A 19,672-nucleotide genomic window follows, 5' to 3' on the forward strand; every position below is an offset into this window, starting at 1 on the left:
CAAAGCACATGCGAATCCACCATTCATGAGAATTGAGAAACACCAAAAGTACATTCAAGAGTCGAGAAAAGATAGTGTGACTAAGATTACATGGGGGCTACTATAGTGACGGATTTCAAAGGCCCGTGGTAGTTCTAATTCTATGTAGATAAGGGCGGAAATAGGCCCCGTCGACCACCTTCAGGTCAAGCTTTGTGCCCAGCCTAAGTAATGTTTTATTTGAACTCGGGTCTGTAATCTATAAACCAATTCAATTTTGAATTAGGTCCATGTTCGAGGTTGGACCAGCTTAGACCCGACTTGATGCCAGGCTCGACCCGGTGCCAAGAACATCCCAATGCCAGACTCGAAGCCCAGCACGAGTTGTTGATTCTAACCTTGTGAACCAGACCTGACCTTAACCCATGACCATTTGACCAAATAACAAAGTGGCCAAGCTACTTAAATAGAGACCCTTGAAAACCTCACCCACCCACTTCGTTACTTATATAAAGAAACTTTTAGGAGTGCACTTTTTCTGCATGCGCGCTTCTCCAATCCATGCGCTTGGGCCATGGCCCTCCTTATTCCTTCTGTTTCTTCCTCTTAAATCCCTCTGGAAAGGCATAACAGCAATGGTGGCAGTGAAAGGTGTGATGATGGAGATGTATGACAGAAGGTGGATGGCCTCTTCGATTCTCACACCCATCTCCTCTCTCTCTCTCTCTCTCTCTCTCTCTCTCTCTCTCTCTCTCTCTCTCTCTACCCTTGTCTTTCTTTCCCTCCAATCTTGATCCCAAACTCTTTTAGTCCTTGACTTCCTCACCATGTGTGTCCATGGCCCTTTGCTACCGTCTTCTCCAGCTCTAGTGACTCTTTGCTCACAAAAGCATGACATCCTATCCCTCCTTCCCTTCTCTCTCCCTCCCCCGCTTTCTTGATCTTTCTTGCACTTTCTCCTTGCTAGGGGTGTAAATGGGTTAGATCGGATTGGGTCATGAGTGACGTTGTCCCGATCTGGTTACTTGTTCAGATTTTAATATTGGACCTAGATCCAACCAATGGAAGATTAGGTTGTGTCGTATTAGGTCTACGACTAAAATTTTTGACCTAATGGGTCGTTCAGATTGGGTCAGGTTTATGTATAATCCAGTCCTAACTCGAAAAATTCGGATCCGAGTCGGGTTTAGGTTGGATCCAGATCATTCATAATGTCAATACTTAATGCTAACAAGGACTCTTATCTTTCTTTTTGAGAAACAGGTGTGCTCCTCTTTCTTATCACTTACTTTAATAAATAAATCCACTCACTTACTTTTGATTCGATGATACAATCTCAAAATTTCCCCTATTCTAATCCATCATAACCATAACCTTCACAGTTTTATCCAACACTTACTTTGACATAGTATTCTCTTTAAGGCCAATGTTCTAATCCATGTGGCACTACATTCCTTAGAATGATCTTGTTTTTAAGATAGGGGAAATACTAAGAACAAATTATACATGAAATAGATAGATGATACAAGTGGTAGGCAAAACTATTAAAAAATGTTAATCTACAAGTTAGCATGTCTATAATAAAAGATATATGGTGGTTATAAAGAAAGTGAGCTGCATTTCATGTTCCATAACTATCTAGACTCAGAAAAAGAGAAAATAACAAGGCATGTGTAAAAGAATTAGAAGAACCCAGATACATAACATTTCATATGCATATATCTCAAGTTTTTGTAAGTTACAAGGGAAGGATCTAAATATCCCTTCTACACAGAGGACAAGAACCATACCTAGTAGGCCAGTTATCTATGCATGATAAATGGAATATATGCCGGCACTCGAATTAACGAGTATATTGATTTTGGGTCAGGTCATAGGTCCGAAAACTCAAATAAGACCTAGGTAATAATTGAATCGGATCGGGTTAGGTCAGAATTCAACAAACCTAGACCTGAACTGGAATGTGGAAAGGGTACAAATTTGGAACCCGACCTAGTCCCATGGGTCTTTAAATTGAGTCCAGATTAGTTCTAAGCCAATCAGGTCGGGTCAGATAATGGGTCAACTCGACCTATTTACAGCCTTACTCTTCGCCGAGATCTTCTCACCATAGATAGCTTAGGGAATAGGGATTAGCATTTAGGAATTGGGTTTGGGGTTCGGGTTTGGGATTTGAATTGAGCCTAGCCTTTCAGAAAAATCATGCCTATTTATGCTTCAAACCAAGCTCAGGTTTGGGCTCAAGTTAGGCTCGTGTTGGATTTTAGAAATATTATCGGGCCTAGGCATGGCCCGAAGCCTAAAATTTTCTTTTAGGGCAGGGCTCAAGTAGTAGGAAAACTTGAGTTGGCATAGCCCTTTTCCAACTTTACATACAAATATAATTAATCTTAAAAATAAAAAAAATATTTTCCAAATCCTACACAACTTCTAAGTCATTCATCAAGTGTTTATAGAAGCAAAAACTAAGAAAAGTTTAGCAAAATTATAAAAATATTATTGTTTACTCATGATGGCAATGGAATGCAATTTTCATAAATTGCTTGAAATCCATCATTAGGGATAGGTCTTCATTCAAACGATTGTATCTTACTGATTTGACCTTAGGTGATTCAAGATGCACCTAGAATATAATTCATTGCTGACTAAGCTGATGCCATCTTTGTAAGTAATGTGCACTAGACTACTCTTGCTGCTAAAACTTAACCTATTTAGACATAGTTCACAAAAAGTAAGCTCATTGGACACTTGTAGTCATGGGTCGCTTCCTCTCCTGTCTTTAACTTGTTTAGAAGTGGTATAAAGGTCACCTAGGACTTTTGTGGCATTGAAAGATTTGAATGTAGCCTTTGGTTTTATTCCAACACAACTTGAAATATATCCAAGTCATATTCTTCATATTTGATAATTTTTGGCCTCTTATTAAAATTATTTGGCCCCTTCAGTCAAAGAAATCTGACTTATGATGGTACAGGATCATATATCTATAGAGTCCAATGTCTTAAAACTTGAATCAAAGATTGAGCATCAAACAAGTGATCATTGCAAGAGTTCTATAGCCTATAGATCAACAATGTCACTTGAGGGAATTTTGATGTCTAAGGGATTTGAAATAACGCCTGAAACAACTTTAGCAAACCAACAAGTAGATCTAAGCATTGATCAAGATGGAATGCATCTAAATCTAATAATAACAACTTGCACCCAACCCTTTGCTTGGATTGTCATGGCCTAAAATCGGGCTAAGCACCCTCAGCTTGAGCTTGGCCCATTCAGAGACCTCCAAGCTTCGGATTGACCTTGCTGACCCAATCACTTGGATCAATGGATATGTATGATGGAAGGTGGATGGCCACTTCAATTCCCCCACTGATCTCCTCTCTCTCTCTCTCTCTCTCCCTCCCTCTCCACCCATGTCTTTCTTTCCCTCCAACCTTGATCCCGAATCCTTCCTGTTCTTTGCTTCCCTGTGATGTGTGCCCACGACCCTTTTGTACCGTCTTCTTCAGCCCTAGTGATTCTTCTCTCACAAAGGTATGACATCAAATCCTTCCCTTCTCTCTCTTTCTCTCCCTCTCCCTTCCTTTCTTGATCTCTCTTGCCCTTTCTCCTTGCTGGATCTTCTCACCATAGATGGCCTAAGGAATAGGGATTAGCTGTCATGCCCCAAACCCAACACTCGGATCTGGAACGAGATATAACCACACACTCCATAAGGTAGAGTCCTAAAAAATATGCTAAGCCTAAGATAAACAAAATTCATACAATACCAACAATTAGAATTAAAACATCAATTAGTTCAAATACAAATTTTTCGATATCCATCGATATCATCAAAATAAAAAAAATAACTAATTAACTAATGACTAGCTGTATGAACTCCACATCCCTCTCATTTGAAATTATGCCTCCTGTGACTCTTAAAAAAAAAGAAAAAAAAGTATGAGTTTTTCCATCCCAATAAAAATTCCAAACCGCTACACAATAAGTAATAAAAAATAATCAATTAACAATACCGAATAAATGAATATTGTATCAATACTCGGAAAGCTCATAAATAACATGCACATAAATTCTCATTATCATCTTTTCATATATATATATATATATATATATATATATATATATATATATATATATATTAGCTCCTCAAAGAACTATCATTTGTTGACACAATTAATCAAACACTAAAATAAGATTATGCAACTGCATTCTTATTTTCATATACAAATGAAAGACATCCAATCAACCAAACATAAATTCAGCACCATACCATACCCCAAACTAACTATTAGGAATAAATTCAATAAAAAATAAGCTATACTTAGAGAAACACAGCTAATCTCAGTTTCATCAATAAATCAGAAGAGCCCCCACAAGCCCCAACCCCAAAAGCAACTTCCCACCCTCCTTCCCCACTAATCTGGGCAGAGCCTCACCAGCCCCTGATGTTGCATTAACAGGGCTGGTGTCTGCTGGATTATTGAAGTTGGAGGGAACCACAGTGTCAGGCACCAAGCTCTCATCATCCGGGCTGTTCGGCGCCGGTGCCGCCGACGGGCTCTTGAGGCTAGGAGGCAATCCCTGTCCATGGCTGACGTTGATTTTGAAGTGCTGTCCTTGCTGACATTGCTCGCCATCGTAATTGCCTGAGAAGAAGTAGGTCAATCCTTCTTTGAGCAGTGGCACGGCGACGGTCGCCGCCTCCTTGCTGAACTCCGGCTCTCCGGCAGACCATTCCATCGTGTCATCGTCCTCGGCATCGTTGTAGTTGCAATGCTTGTACGTGGTTGCATTGTAGGTCTGGACCACTGAGTGGTTCTTGTCTGTGTTGAAAACTACACGGCAGGACAATGCCTTCTCATTAGAATTAAGTATGGTCTGTAGTCCAACAATTAGAGATGGAAGCATTTGTTTAAATATCAATATCGAGATCCCCACAAGAAGATGTTTACTGATATTGGATGTAAAACTCTATCCAAAAGAACAAATCCGTGCAGTCACCTAGGATTTATTAACCTCTTTGGAAATATAATGATAAGCATTCGGCAACGGTTTACTGAATTGAAAACTAGAGATTATCTTCAGCAACCTTTTCACTGTCCAGGATAATCAGTAATCATGTCAGCTGCTTAGTTGCCATATCAACATCATATGCAGGGACACTGAAATAGACTTGCTCATCGATACGAATAAAGAGACATTCATGATGCACTTTTACAGAGCATAGAGCTTGTGAAGCTTGTTCATTTGCAACAAAATATTATCTTTGTGAGTCCGTAAAAAAAATATGTTTTTTTTTGGAGAGGGAAACTATTTTACCAATCGAGTCACATATATCTGATATATTCATACCTAAGATTTTTTCATAAAGTGGTGACGAAATATATAACTTGTACAAATTTTTTCATTTCGATTGGATCCATTCGTTCGTAGAGCTATTTACTCGATCACAGATATTTCGTAGAGGTATTTGAGCTGGACCTAGTACCACTAAATTGAAGGGGCTTGTGGCAAGGTTGGTCTTTGTATCAAGTCTTTGATTGGCATATAGCCATTGCTCTGCCATTCAATACTAATTTAAGGGAGGTCCTATAAGTTCATATCATATCTGAGATGAAAAAGATCAAAAATAATTGATGGTTAGAAATTTGTAAGGTATGTTAAACCGACAAATGTCAGATGGTGATGGAACAGCTAACCAGTACACGCTAAACATATAAAATGAACCTACACATCTATGCTACATGGAGCACAATTCACAAAGTAAGTTAGGAGACAATCTTAACCTCTATTGTGCAGATCGAAGTGAGCTGATCTTGATCATAAATTTACACCATCATATTAAAATCTGCTGCCAATTGGGTTAAATGGTGTAAAGGAAAGTCTGTCATTTTCTCAGAACTTAAATGACAGAAGGAACTCACCATAGGGAGCATTTCATAATCTAATGGCAAGAGTGGAATGAATTACATACAAACATTTTGAGAGACTGGTCAAGGTTTTGGTTTACAACACTAATCGCAGAAGGAATTAGGCTGCAGCCCAATTCTAGTTGGAAACTCTTTTCTCCCTCCTTTGGCCAATTTGATTGGCACAAAATAGAATCCATGCGACCCCTAGAGAATCTTTTATTCAGAGAGAATGATTGGTCTAGGTCTAACGAACTTCATTAATAAAATGAAACAGATGGAACAACATAAACACCCAGGAAGACAGAAACAAACTCCCCTTCAACAGAGGAGAGTCACTGGGAACAGAAGGATTTAGAGCAAACTCAAAACTCTTACAGAATATCATGAACTAACAAGTAACTGCAAGAAAAAACTTTTCACTCATAATTTAGGTTGGGGAAGTCCACCACAGGATTGCCTAACCTCTTTTCTTCCCTCAGAGGGGGGGAGAGAGAGAGAGAGAGAGGATTGCCTAAGCTTTCTGATGCATCTGAAACCTTCCAATTGGCAGCTAATCCTTCTAACTTGAAAGTTTATTATTATTATTATTGTTTTCCCCATGTCTCTCAAAAAATTTAATGGACTTTCCCCTCTGATTGCATGAATAGGACCAATAAGGATAGAGGAAGACATGAATTAAACTAGGTTGATCAAATAAACTAACTGATGATTGAAATCATTTTTTGTAGTCAAACAAAACTCAGGAGAGCCCTATGAACCATATTTTGCACTATAAACAAAGCTGCAGCAGAAAACACGCTCTTAAAAACAAGGAAGTTTCCTATTTCCAATTTATGTTAGCAAAGATGGGACTATTTTCAAAATTAGGGGAAGCAGACAATGAAAAGGAGAACCTTTGGAATATCATAAAATAGGAAAATTTGTTATCATCATGCCATTAATATGAAAGATAAAGACAGTCAATAGCCCATGAGATCAATCATGATAAGGGAAACAGAACAACTGCTACAAACAGAATACCATCCCATTTTGGTTCCAGAGTTTGGAATTGTGGACTTACTGAGGAAATCTCCAAGGCTGAAGTTCTTGCCAGCAGCCCATTTCTGGTAGTTAACCTTGGGCTCCATGAGGTTGTCATACCAGCCCAAGGAGTCTCCAACTGTGTAGTTTTTGTAAGCATTGGAACATTGGCAATTCAGGAGGATTACAAAGAGACAAGAGATGAGGAAGTAGAAGATGCAGTTAGAGAATGGAAGGAAACCGCTGCAAGAGCTGATCTGAGCCATCTTTCTTGGGATTTGGGAAAGAGTTGGGACTGCGTTTGCTGAGGTACAACACTGAAAAAGGGCAGCGTGGGAGGGACGGTGATCGCAGAAAGAGAAGAGTCCTCTGAGTCGTTCAAAACTGCGAAGATGCCATTCTTCTTCTGATTATAATATTTTCTCCTTGAAATTTATGGAAGTAAAATTGGTAGACAAATGAAATAGAGTGAAACCCAGTTTAACAGTTGAATGCACTAAATCAAGGTTTGTATCGTCATTATGAATTATCCATATCTCGGACAAGCTGGTGGATTTCGGTGTGAAGTAATCAAAGCAAAAGGCAACTTTCACTATACTATTTCTCATGTCTTGGGAAATGATAGGTACTTTCATTTCTAACCAGATACGTGACTTGGAAATGATTGCTTTCAACGCTATTCTCCAGCATTTGAAGTTCAGCAGTTAATCAAGAAGCTACAGTAGCATCTCAAGTAAAAATTAGAAAGGTGCGCATATTACTAGGCTTTATCATGCACAAGTATTCCATGGGTGTGATGGAAGATACTATGATCTTCTTCCTATTTTGAATCTGGATTGACAAATAAAAGTAATAAAATTAAGCAGAGAAGAAGCACTTCAATTGGTATGGCAAGATATAAATTAATATATTTATTTCATAAACACACAATACAATTTTCAAGCAATCATATATGATTGCAAATATTTTCGATATACATAATATTAATAATCTAATAGTAGGTTTATGTATGCACATGTCCATAACATATGTACTTGAACATTGGCATATATATATATATATATATATATATATATATAGTGTGTGTGTGTGTGTGTGTGTGTGTATATATATATATATATATATATATATATATATGTAGGTAATATATTAACTTGAGTGATTCTCTCTCTCTATTTACTAAAGTGGTAAATACCAATATTCAGAATGTTTAAATGTCCCTCAAGTAAGAATGGTTAAAAAGGGAAACAAAACCTGAGCTCCTTGGATTGAATATTATTGAAGGGGTATAAATGTGGATTGGGGAAGTATGAAGGGCATTTAGTAGGTGGGCAAGTCCAGTGTCCGCCAGAAAAAGTGCGGTGGGACGGCGATGGGGAGTTTTGTCGGTGGTTGGTCCATGCATGCATGGGATCACGTGATGATAGCTGGATGATTAGGACCCCTCCTTTAGCCACATGCACCATGCGTTGTCACTCCGGTTTAAAAACATCAATTCAGCCAATGTAAATATGCCACGTCAATCCATTGGGCATCTATAAGTTTCTAAAAAGGCTAGTTGGTAGTTTGTGCTTATCTTAGTCTTTAGATGCTTATGCACTTCTTTCTAGGCAAGATTGAAGAGTGTAAAGCTCTCCCTGAGAAACCTAAATCAATGGGATGGCATCCCATTCTTTCGTGTCACAATTGTTTGATTAGATAAAGAATTCTTCCTGATTGGAGAAATTTTGGACACCCCAATGCTAGATCAGACCGACCTTGATAATATCAGTATAAATCGGGACAGGCAATTTTGGTCCTAGCTACGCAGCCGACCGATCGAGGTAAATAGCTTTGCCTCCGACCTAGGTGAACAGCTTTGCCTCTGACCGAGAAACCAATCAACATGTGCTAATAATGACCAAGACAATCGATCATCGCGACAACGACTGGCCGTTGCAACAGCTCTGCATCTAGCACGCGGTCGTACTGTATGCCACCCACGCGAGGTCGTACTACTGACTGCCACCTGACCATTGGTACACGTCGACCTAGGTAACAACAAAACTGACTCGCCTATATAGAGGAGCAGTCCGGGGGACCTCAGGTACGCGAGAACACATACTACGCAATATCATAACCACAATTTGCTGAGATTTTCTCCCTTTCATGTTGTTGTCTCCCTATTCTAACTTAGGCATAGGAGGGTCCTTCGTCGGAAACTCTCTGGCAAGCGGATTTCTTATAGAACAACCTCGGAGGAGACCAACTCCTGATGCCTCAACCAACCTACTCAGCTTGTTTCCAGCTAATCTCAAGGTTGTTCGAGCTATGCGCCGACCTCGGTCTGAATATTGCGACAACATATTGGTGCGAGAGAAAGGGCCACCTTCCAGCTACATCGACATCAATTGAAGGGAGAGACAACCAGTATGAGGTCGTGAGGAGCCTGCGGTATATTGCATACTTCATAATGCCAAGATTCTATCTCCTGAGAAACATTGCAGAGCCCAAAACCTACTTTGCGGGAGCCGCACCTGTGGACAATGGGTAGTTCAACCTGCTCATCCAATAGGTGCAGGCGCTGACCGCGGCAGTCTAGGGCTTGCAGCAGGCAACGACATGCCCGGAGCCGGTCCAACCAGAATCTGGCCAGCCCAGCCACCACTCTCAGTCGCTGGCACACCGCATGCACCTGGTTAGCCACCACTCTTAGTACGGGACCCTGAGCGATCGCATCAAAGTCGACGCACCTAGCATAGGGGAAACAACATACTCCAATCCCCCATTCTAGCGAGATGCCGACCTCGATCGGAGAATCAAGAAAATGGGTTGGTAATCTAGGGGCAGGCTTTGAGGGCGAACAACGACCTCAACTTCTCTTTGGAGGCCTCCTTCTCTCGACAGATCATGAAGGAACCGATCTACCTCTGTTCAAGATGCCCCAAGTAGAGCTGTATGATGGTATTTCGATCCTTTAGATCACCTGGAGAACTTCAAGGCTCTCATGATGCTCCATGGAGCCACTGATGCCATGCTCTGTAAGGTGTTCCCTATGACCCTTCGCAAGGTGGCTCAGTTTTGGTTCTCCAGGCTTAGGCCCGAGTCTGTTCACTCCTTCAAGAAGCTAGCCCACTTCTTCGCAATACACTTTGTCGTCAGTCGAAGACTACGCCGTGGTTTGGATGTGCTGCTCGACATCAAGCAGAAGAATAGGGACTATATCAGCCACTTCAATGCAGCGATTTTAGAAGCCCGTGACCTGGATTAGTCAGTCGCGATGTCGACGATGAAGAGTGGTTTGTAGCCATTGCGCTTCCTCTTCTCTTTGGAGAAGCACTTCCTTGCCGACTTCGCCGAAATGTTGGCCCAGGTGGATAAGTATGCCAACATAGAGGAGGCCATGGCCTCCCATTGTGAGTTCGTAGGCAGGCGACCTCCCCAAAGAGCTAGGAGGGGTGCGAGGAGCGAAGGGAGTAGAGAGAGTGTTTCACCTCAGCATGAAAGAGGCTCATGATGACCTAAGAGCCCTCCTCGAAAGTTTGAAGGTACACTCCTCTCATTGCTTTGAGGACTCAGATCCTTTTGAAGATTGAGGGCCTAGGCTATCTACACTCCCCCGCATCGGATGAAGGGCCTGACAACCAAGAGGGATCAGAAGAAGTATTGCCGCTTCCACCGGAACCATGGTCACGTCACCAAAGAGTGCATCTAGCTTAAGGATCAAATTGAGGCACTTATCTAGCGCGGGCGGTTGGATTAATATGTCCAAACTCGGTGTGACCGAGAAGCACCTGCTTCGGCCTCTGGTCTGCCACCCAAAGTCGATTGACAATCGTTCGACTGCTGGGGTCATCAACACCATTACTAATAGTCCCGCCGAGGTCCCAAGCACCTCGGACAGTTGAGCTCCTCAAGAAGCCGAAGGTGCCCCAAAGAGATAGTGCACAGAAGATGTTATCACTTTCTCTGACGTCGACCTAAGAGGAGTTCAAACTCCTCATGACGATGCTATAGTTATTTCTCTTGCTATTGCAAAATATGTTGTAAAAAGAATACTTATTGATAATGGAAGCTCGACCAATATATTATTTTATGATGCTTTTCAAAGAATAGGATTGCATGCTGAACAACTTCGAAAAGTCAATGCTCCTCTAGTCAGCTTCTCGGGAGACTCAGTTTTGTAGGAGTGATCAATCTACTGGTCACTACGGGATAAAAATGCTGAAGTAACACTTTGAGAATAGACTTCCTCATGGTTTAAGTCCCGTCGGCCTAGAATATAATCTTAGGCCAACTTGGTCTGAACGCTCTTCGAGCTATAGTATCTACATACCACTTGCTCATGTGATTCCCTATAAGGAGTGGAGTGGGTGAAATTCGAGTTGACCAAGCAATAGTTTTTCAGTGTTACATAGTCACCCTCAAAGAAAAAAAGCTGGTAGAAACCCTACCGATTGAGAGGCTGGACAAAAGGAATGAGCTAAAGGAAAAGCGAGGAGAACCGACCGAAGAGTTGGTGCAGGTCCCTATATGGGAAGAGGAGCCCGACTGAATTGTCCAAATCGACTCCGGTCTAAGTGAAGAAGACCAAGCCGAAGTGATCAACTTTTTCTGTGCCAATGCAAATATCTTTGCCTGGTCAGTTGCTGACATGCCAGGCATAAGCCCCGAGGTGATGGTTCACGAGCTCAATGTGGACCCAACTCACAAACCTGTGCAGCAGAAGAAAAGGAACTTCCCTGTGGAAACGTAGCAGATCATAAACTAGGATGTTGACAATCTCCTGGAGGCCAGATTTGTTCGTGAGGTAAGCTATCCTGATTGGCTCGTAAATGTTGTACTTGTCAGAAATCTAATAAGTGGCGAATTTACATCGACTACACCGACTTGAACAAGACTTTTCCAAAAGATAGCTTTTGGCTCCCAAGAATTGATCAGTCATAGATGCAACCTCAGGACACCAACCGTTGACCTTTATGGATGCTTTCTTCGGTTACAACCAGATTGAAATGGCTTATGAGGATGAGGAGAAAACAGCCTTCCTTACTGACAAAAGCCTCTACTGTTACAAGGTAATGCCCTTCGGCTTAAAAAATATTGGGGCAACTTACCAGTGCCTTGACAATAAGATCTTCAAGGAGCAGATTGGCCGAAACATGAAAGTGTACGTGGACGACATGCTTGTGAAAAGCTGAGTAGCGGAGTAGCACATACCCGACCTGGTAGAGACATTCGTGACTTTGAGGAGGTATGAGATGAAGCTCAACCCAAAAAAGTGCGCCTTCAGGGTCACCTTAGGAAAGTTCCTGTGATTCATGGTGAGGCAGCAAGGCATCGAGGCGAATCCTAGAAAGATCTGAGCAATAAAAGAGATGCATCCACCAAGCAATATCAAAGAAGTCCAATGCCTGACTGGATGGATTGCCACACTCGCGAGATTCGTCTCTAGATTGATAGAGCATTGCCTCCCATTCTTCAAGGCCTTGAAGCATCTAAAGAACTTCCAATAGACTGAGGAGTGTCAAGAGGCCTTCGACCAACTGAAGGAGTACCTTATCTCGTCGCCCCTCCTCACAAAACCATAGGTCAGAGAAACACTTTACTTGTACCTAGCCATCTCTCCCACTACTATGAGTTCGGTTTTGGTACGAGAAGAGGACGGATGTTAGAAACAGATCTACTACACAAGTCGGATCTTGCATGATGCCGTGACTAGATACTCGAAATTGGAGAAGACAGTCCGTGCCCTCATCGTCTCGGCCTAGAAGTTTAGACTGTATTTTCAGGTTCATTCTATCATAAACCTGACAAACCAGCCGATGTTACAAGTTCGGTAGAAGCTCGAAAATGTAGATCGGCTGGCAAAGTGGGCGATAGAACTTGGCAAGTTTAACCTGGAATACCAGACTCGGATGTCTATCAAGGCTCAATTATTGGCAAACTTCATGGTGGAGTGCACCATCCCTGATGAAGATCCTTCCGAGTTTCCCAAGAAAATGAAGGTGACAAAGTGGCCAGGCATCCTGCATGTAGATGGGTCACTAAGCCCGAGGGGCAGCAGGGTTGGACTCATACTCACCAGCTTTGATGGAGTGATTATGAAGTATGTGTTGGGAATTGTATCCTAAATGTCAATCGTCAGCATGTTGATGATTGTATTTTGTAAATGAATTGACAAATCAATAAAGTCTTTTTTTTTGCATTATTCATCATTTTACATCTTCAAATGAACTCTTATATGATGAAGTCCTTAGGACTTATTAATGATAAAGGAAGATTTATCTTCGAGTCCTTAAACTAGTTCGCGACCAAATGATATGTTGTTACAAGGACGACAGCATTATCGAGATTAGGTCGTTGTGTGACATATACGTTGGTTGTCCTCTTAACCAAGGAGTGTGGAGACACTGGTATGCCACACAGGTGAAGTGTAGGAGTACATTTCACTGAACGTGACCAATTCCGGAACGCTCTACTGTCAAGAGATGTTCCGAGTGGATATGGGTATAAGTTTGGCCCTCTGACCTGAGACCGCAACCTGTGACTAGCAAACAACTCACTGTACTTTGGTACCAAACTACCTGAATTTCTAATTCAGTGTCGGAAGGTCACTGGGTGCAGTCAAGTACTTGCGTAGTCAATTGTGAGTCAAGATGGAATTGACCCCTCCTGAAAATAGGAGATAATGTCTTGTGATTAATTTAGCAAAACCTTGGCCAGGATAATCCCAGTGAGGAGTCACGGGATATCTAAAGTTAATCACATAATGGATGTACTAATTATAGGGTTGACAGTGAGCTCTAAGTCATCCTGGCATTAGGAGGTAACCATAGTTCAGGGTTCCAGAATATTTGCTTCGCATATATTCGGCCTATCCGGACATCGGGTACCATTGCTAGATGGTCACATCGATTAGTGTAGGAAGTCGTTCCTATACTAACGACTTAGGTTCGAACCTATGAGGTCACACGCATAGAATATTCCTGATTGATCAAGAAGGCTGATGAATGATTAAGAATCATTAAGGGATAATTTGGTCAATTTGATTGGCAAATTATCTTATAAAATAATTAAAGTAATTGTCGGAGGATTAGTTAGTAATTAGATTGCTAATGAACTTAATTGGATTGAGTAATTAGACTAAGGATGAGCCAAATTGAATTAGATTCAATTCTGGGCTCAATCAGGATTTTTGACCTGATTGGATTAGGTCAGAATCAAGAGGACTTAGGTTGACCAAATTAAATTAGATTAAATTTGTGCTTAATTAGAGATTGACCTAATTGGATTAGGTTCAACCCATGATAATTGGATCATTCTAATTATTAGGATTTAATTAAATTAAATGGGTTTGATCTGAAACTGTTCGGATCTTGAAATCCACTTGTCACATATCCATGCATGGCGCCATAAAATGATTTTTAATATGATTAAAAATTAATTTAATTTATTTAATGGTGCCATGGGACATTTGGCAACATCAGAGACCTCTTTCATCATTAGATGGGTCGAAATGGAGAGATAAATTCATGAAAAGAATTGGATAAGATCAAATTCTCTCTCTTCATGGCATATGTCATCCTTATCTTTATCTCACTTCTAATTAAGGTTGAATTTCGAATTTAATCACCACAAAATCACCACGTGACCCTCTAATCTGATTGGGGGCATGGGAATTTCGAAATTGAAAGAGGGAAGTGGCAACATGATGAATGGTTTAGATTAGATCAAGCTTCTTCCATGTAATGGCACATGAACTTGAATTTTGAATTCAAAATTCAAAACCCCACAAAATCTTCCACAAATATGGGATGGTTGGCATGAAGTTAGAGGGGATAGCAACATTAAAAGGACCTCCATCAGCTTGTGGTCGAATTGAAGGAAAAAAGAGAGAAAAGGAAGAAAAAAAAGGGAATAGAAAAGAGAGGAACCCTAGTTCATGCATGGAAAAATTCTGCATTCAATCTATTCGACTTCTTCCTCCTCTAAGTCCATCATGCCATTAGTGTTAGGGGTCCCTGATAAGAGCCTTTAGATCAGATCTAAGTCCTCTTCAATCCCTCTAAACCTTTCCTCCAAGTTCTTCCAAGAAGGTGGATCAAAAGTTGATAGCATTGGGAAGATCAAATTTCAGCCTCAAGAAATTTTGCGCAATCTAGCACTTCCGTAGGATTAGATCTCTTCAGAAACTTCGCGTGTACTTCTTGTGGAGGCCATTCGTGTGCATGGCTGCAAAGTCAAGGATCAGATCCACAACTTTCGTCCATCATAAAAGGTATTAATCTAGCATTAATGATTTATTATGGTGTCAAGATCTAGGTCCGATTTCCCAAGGTTTTACCCTCTTTTGGGGCTCCTCACGGAGATATCTCCAGAATCCATTCGATGGATATTCAGAGATTAATTAAAATAGAGTTATTAAGTTTTAGATCTGATAGTTAATCATGCATGAAAGTTTTAGCATAATTGTTTAAACAATTCCAGCATAATCCTATGTGTTCTTAAGGTGCTAATTTCTAGATTTGATCTTGTAAGCATGCATGAATTAAATTGTTTGATTCGATTTTTTCGCTGCATTTTTGAAACTTAAAAAGAACTGCGTATGGCTTGATCCCCCTTATGAAGGGGTACGTAGGCAACCTGATCAGGTTCAGCCATGGTTTTCAAAAAAAAAAGAAATTCAGCATGCTAAACACCGAAGAACCTAGGATTCACTTTCAGTATGCTCTATGGTTCGAGTGTTCAGCCTCAAATAGCGAGGCTGAGTCTGAGGTGCTCATCACCGGGTTCAAGCTTTCCATGGAGCTCGGAGTTCAGTAACTGAAGGTCTTCAGCGACTCACAACTAGTGGTCAACCAAGTGTGAGGTGAGTTCTTGGCTCAGGTCCTATCGATGATCAAGTATCTACAAAAGGTAAAGGACATCACCTCAGCCTTTCATAGCTTGGACATATAGCAGATCCCCTGAATTGAGAATACAAGAGCCGGCCTGCTGTCGAGATTGTCCTCCTTGAAGATTGCAGAACTGACCAAAACCACCTACCTCGACGTTCTGGAGATATAAAGCATCAATGAGCTTGAGGTTGTGCCAAACACCACCGTCGAGCTGAGCTAGATGGACCCTCTCGTCGACTTCTTAAAGGATGGAAAAGTTCATGTAGACCGAGTTGGGGCCTGCTGGATAAAGTGACAAGCCTCCCACTATATCTTCCTCGACGACAAGTTATATCAAAGGTCGTTTTTGTTGCCACTCCTTAGATTTCATAGGATTCATGCTTTCTTGATTGCCAATATCTATTACGAGATTTTGCAATCCTGCTAGATTTTTGTCCACTGCGGTTATCAAAATCTCTACTCCTTTTCTTTTGTTTCCCATCTCTGGTATTCTGAGTCTCCTTTTAGATAATCTTCATGTTCTTGGGCCTATCTACCAGATCATTATAGTTTGCTGAGTGCATTGTGGCTAGAGGCTTCAACCCTTTTTTGAATCTCCTCATCCTGGACTCTGCATCCATAACAAGGGTGGGAGCAAACTGTGACAGCCTGTCAAACTCTATCTCATACTCATCCACGGTCATAGCTCCTTGAGATAGATTGAGAAATTCCCTTTGTAGCTCCCTTAGACGACTAGAAGGGGAAAATTTGGAGTAGAAGGCAGTGCAAAACCTCTGCCAAGTAACTGGTTCATGCTCTTGAGCCAATGTGCGCTCCATAGACTTCTATCAATGATGAGCTCTATTTTGAAGCATATAGATGACAAATCTGACCTTCTTTCATCAGTGCACTCCATTGCCCTGAAGGCTTTCTCCATTTTATCGATCCAAGCTTCAACCTTATGGGGGTTAGTTGTATCCTTAAAAGCTAAAGGAGCCATTTTCTTAAATTCCATTATACTCCTTTGTTTAGAAGAACCAACATCTTACTGGACTGATTGCTGAGGTTGTTGCCTCTGTTGACGTACCAACCCCACGACCCCCTCAATCAGTTCGATCACCCAGGTCTGATTTCCAGCAACATTTCTTGGAGTCATTGTTGACTGACCCAGGATTGACTGATTGATGCTTGATTGACCAGCCCCTCCTTCTTGGTGAATTCTGAAGGCCATACTTTGGGCCCCCGGGCTTTGTGATGCCTCGGCCACTTTATTAGTAGGGACTCTATCCCAAGATCCCCTAACTATCTGATTTAGACTACAGGCACGATGAGGCGGCATTTTGATTCAGTAAAAATAGGCAAATGTCATAAGATCATCCAAACGGAATAACGAAAGGTTTTTAGCAAGCAATTAATATTATCCCCTTGTCTAGTTTCTACCTATCTCTCAGACTTTCCGAAGAATCCTAAGAATCCTAAACCCTAGGCTCTGATACCACCAAATCTGTTATGCCTCGAGCTCGGAGTGCGGTAGACACCACATGCTTGTATGGCGGACCGTACAAGCATGCAAGGCAACGGATCATATCAAAGAAATGACAAATTCTAAAATTTATTTTATCATTAATTTATTCAAATGGTTTTTATACAAAAGTTTCAGAGTAACATGTGCCAACATAAATCAAATAATCTTGCTAATCTAACTAAAATGCTAATAACTAAATAAAATCTTCAAAATCAAGCGCACTCTCCAGTCCCATGAGATCATGCCTCTAGATCTGAAAAATAGAAAAAAATATGATAATCAGCTAAACTAGCCTAGTAAGCAACATAATATCCTAGAGTGGGTCAAGCATGCCAGATATTTAATTAAAACATAAAATAATGACTGAAAAATAAATCACAAATAAACATATTTTTTTTAAAAAAATTATTAAGCATTTTTATAAAAAATTGATACTAGGAGCTCATCATCAATAGGCTATGGCCACGCAACGCATTGGTATGGGTCGCACAAAGTGCCAAAAACCACTATCATTAACCACCGGTAGTAACGGTGTCCAAATACTACTATTCTAACCACTGGTGGTGCTGTATTGAAACTGGTATCTCACATTTTACAAGTCGACAAGGCCAACGAATAATCTCTATTGGCTGGGCTAGATCATAGCCATGCTAAAAATATGTATATACAAAATAGATAACTGACCCAGTCAAAATTTTCAGATTTCATAATATATAACATAATTTTAAAATGATTATTAACATGCCTGACCCTTTTTAACTAAATACAAAATATGTATCAAAATCTAATCCACTAATAATTAATTTATCCAAATAAATTTGAAAAACACACTTTGTAGCATTAGGTTACTTACTTTTCTCGTTTTAAATCCTACTTTAGGTAAGCAGATCAGATTCACCTGTTTAAATGTCATTAAAATATAATTAATTTTTTTGTTAATTTTAGAACTAAGCAAAGTCAAAAATACTATTCGACATGGCCTCATAATGGATGAAAAGGCCCAAGGTGAACATGACCCAAACTTGGCTCACAATAGGCATGACCCGACAGTGTGACCAGAGCCTGTACTGGGCCCACAATAGGCGCGACGCAATAGGGCCCAAACTCGGCTTAAAATGGACATGGCACAATAGGGCCCGAACTTGTTCCACGATGCATACGACCCAATAGGGCCCAAAATGACTGTACTGGGCCCAAATTTGGGCCACCATGGGCATGGCCCAACAAGGCCTAAAATGGTTGGAGTGCCCCAAGTTTGGCCCATCATGGGCACGACCCATCATGGCCTAAAATGGCTGAACTAGGCTCAAGTTTGGCCCACAATGGGCATGGCCCATCGGGGCTTAAGGTGGTTGAACTGGGACTATATTTGGCCCATAATGGGCATGGCCCAATAGGTCCCAAGATGGCTGAACTGGGCCCAAGTTTGGCCCACAATGGGCACAACCCAATAAGGCCCAAAATGATTGAACTGGGCTCACATTTAAACTGGGCCCAAGCTCGGCCCTGCTCGGCCCACAATAGGCATTCTTCATCTCGACGCGCACAGGAAACATGGAGGAAGGGAAAGACGAAGGAAGAGAGGGAAAGAGAAGCCGGCGGGTTGGCCGGGCCTAGGTGGCTAGAGGTTGTCATTTGGTCGACGGCCAGCCAACCGTAGTAGCGACCGCCGGCTGCTGCGGCGACCATCGAGAAGGAGAAACTGAGAATAGTCTCGATTTGGGGCCGAAACAGAGAAATATATGAAAAATAGAGAAGAAAAGGGAAAGGAAGATCACCGATGAGTGGCAAAGAGGATAAGCACAAGGGCGGTTGCACCGCCCGCAAGGATCGTGGGCAACGGCACCATGGAATGGCTGGCGGTTGTTCTAACTCCTCGCGTGGTCGGGGAGTTCAACTGCCCGTAGAGTCATGCCGACTCTGTGGCCTCTCTAGTCCGAGGGAGGCGGAGCAAAGCTCCCCTATTCTAGATTTGGGGTTTGGCTGGGCGGCCTGCCGGCTTCAGCCCATTAAGGCCTATTCTCATTTTCTCGCACATATTTTACTGTTTCAGCTAAAGATAACGCCTTAATCAAATTTTCGGGAAGAACTGAATTTCCTGTAATAGAGATTATACTTAACAAATAATTCCAAGACGTTAAAAGAAATGCATTCAGATTGGCGACTCACATGTATCCATGCCATCGTCCCATCCCTATCACGTGCCAGACGCTGGCATGGGGAAACTCCGGTACTCTCCTAAACGGTTTCTTCTGCTCCTTGGCGGGCTCACTTTCTTTTTAATCGCTCTCTCTTGCCTCTCTCAGCTAAGATACGCATCTCTCTCTCTCTCTCCCTCTCTCCCGCTGAGATCTGAGGAGCAGCCTGCAGGAAGAGTG

The 19,672-nt window shown here is 41.5% G+C and overlaps 1 protein-coding gene across 1 annotated transcript; it reads right to left on the reverse strand.

Annotated features, from left to right (window-relative positions):
• Positions 1 to 4,142: 4,142 nt before the first annotated feature.
• LOC103713264 (early nodulin-like protein 18) lies at positions 4,143 to 7,238 on the reverse strand. The gene is made up of 2 exons (XM_008800131.6): positions 6,955 to 7,238; positions 4,143 to 4,817 (listed from the first exon to the last, which is right to left on the reverse strand). The coding sequence occupies exons 1-2, from the start codon at positions 7,178 to 7,180 to the stop codon at positions 4,333 to 4,335; spliced, it is 711 nt and encodes a 236-aa protein (XP_008798353.1). The 5' UTR covers positions 7,181 to 7,238; the 3' UTR covers positions 4,143 to 4,332.
• Between the last annotated feature and the right edge of the window lie 12,434 nt (positions 7,239 to 19,672).

Source organism: Phoenix dactylifera, chromosome 2 (genome assembly GCF_051530095.1).
Source record: "Phoenix dactylifera cultivar Ajwa chromosome 2, Ajwa_hap1_PhDact_Kaust_v1.1, whole genome shotgun sequence".
NCBI classification, from domain to species: domain Eukaryota; kingdom Viridiplantae; phylum Streptophyta; class Magnoliopsida; order Arecales; family Arecaceae; genus Phoenix; species Phoenix dactylifera.

What these genes read in the sequence shown, in the direction of transcription:
- LOC103713264 (XM_008800131.6), bottom strand. Translation starts at nt 7,180, where the DNA reads ATGGCTCAGATCAGCTCTTGCAGCGGTTTCCTTCCATTCTCTAACTGC. An exon ending in CAGCCTTGGAGATTTCCTCA is followed by an intron (nt 4,818 to 6,954) that starts GTAAGTCCACAA and finishes CCTGCCGTGTAG; the next exon opens with TTTTCAACACAGACAAGAAC.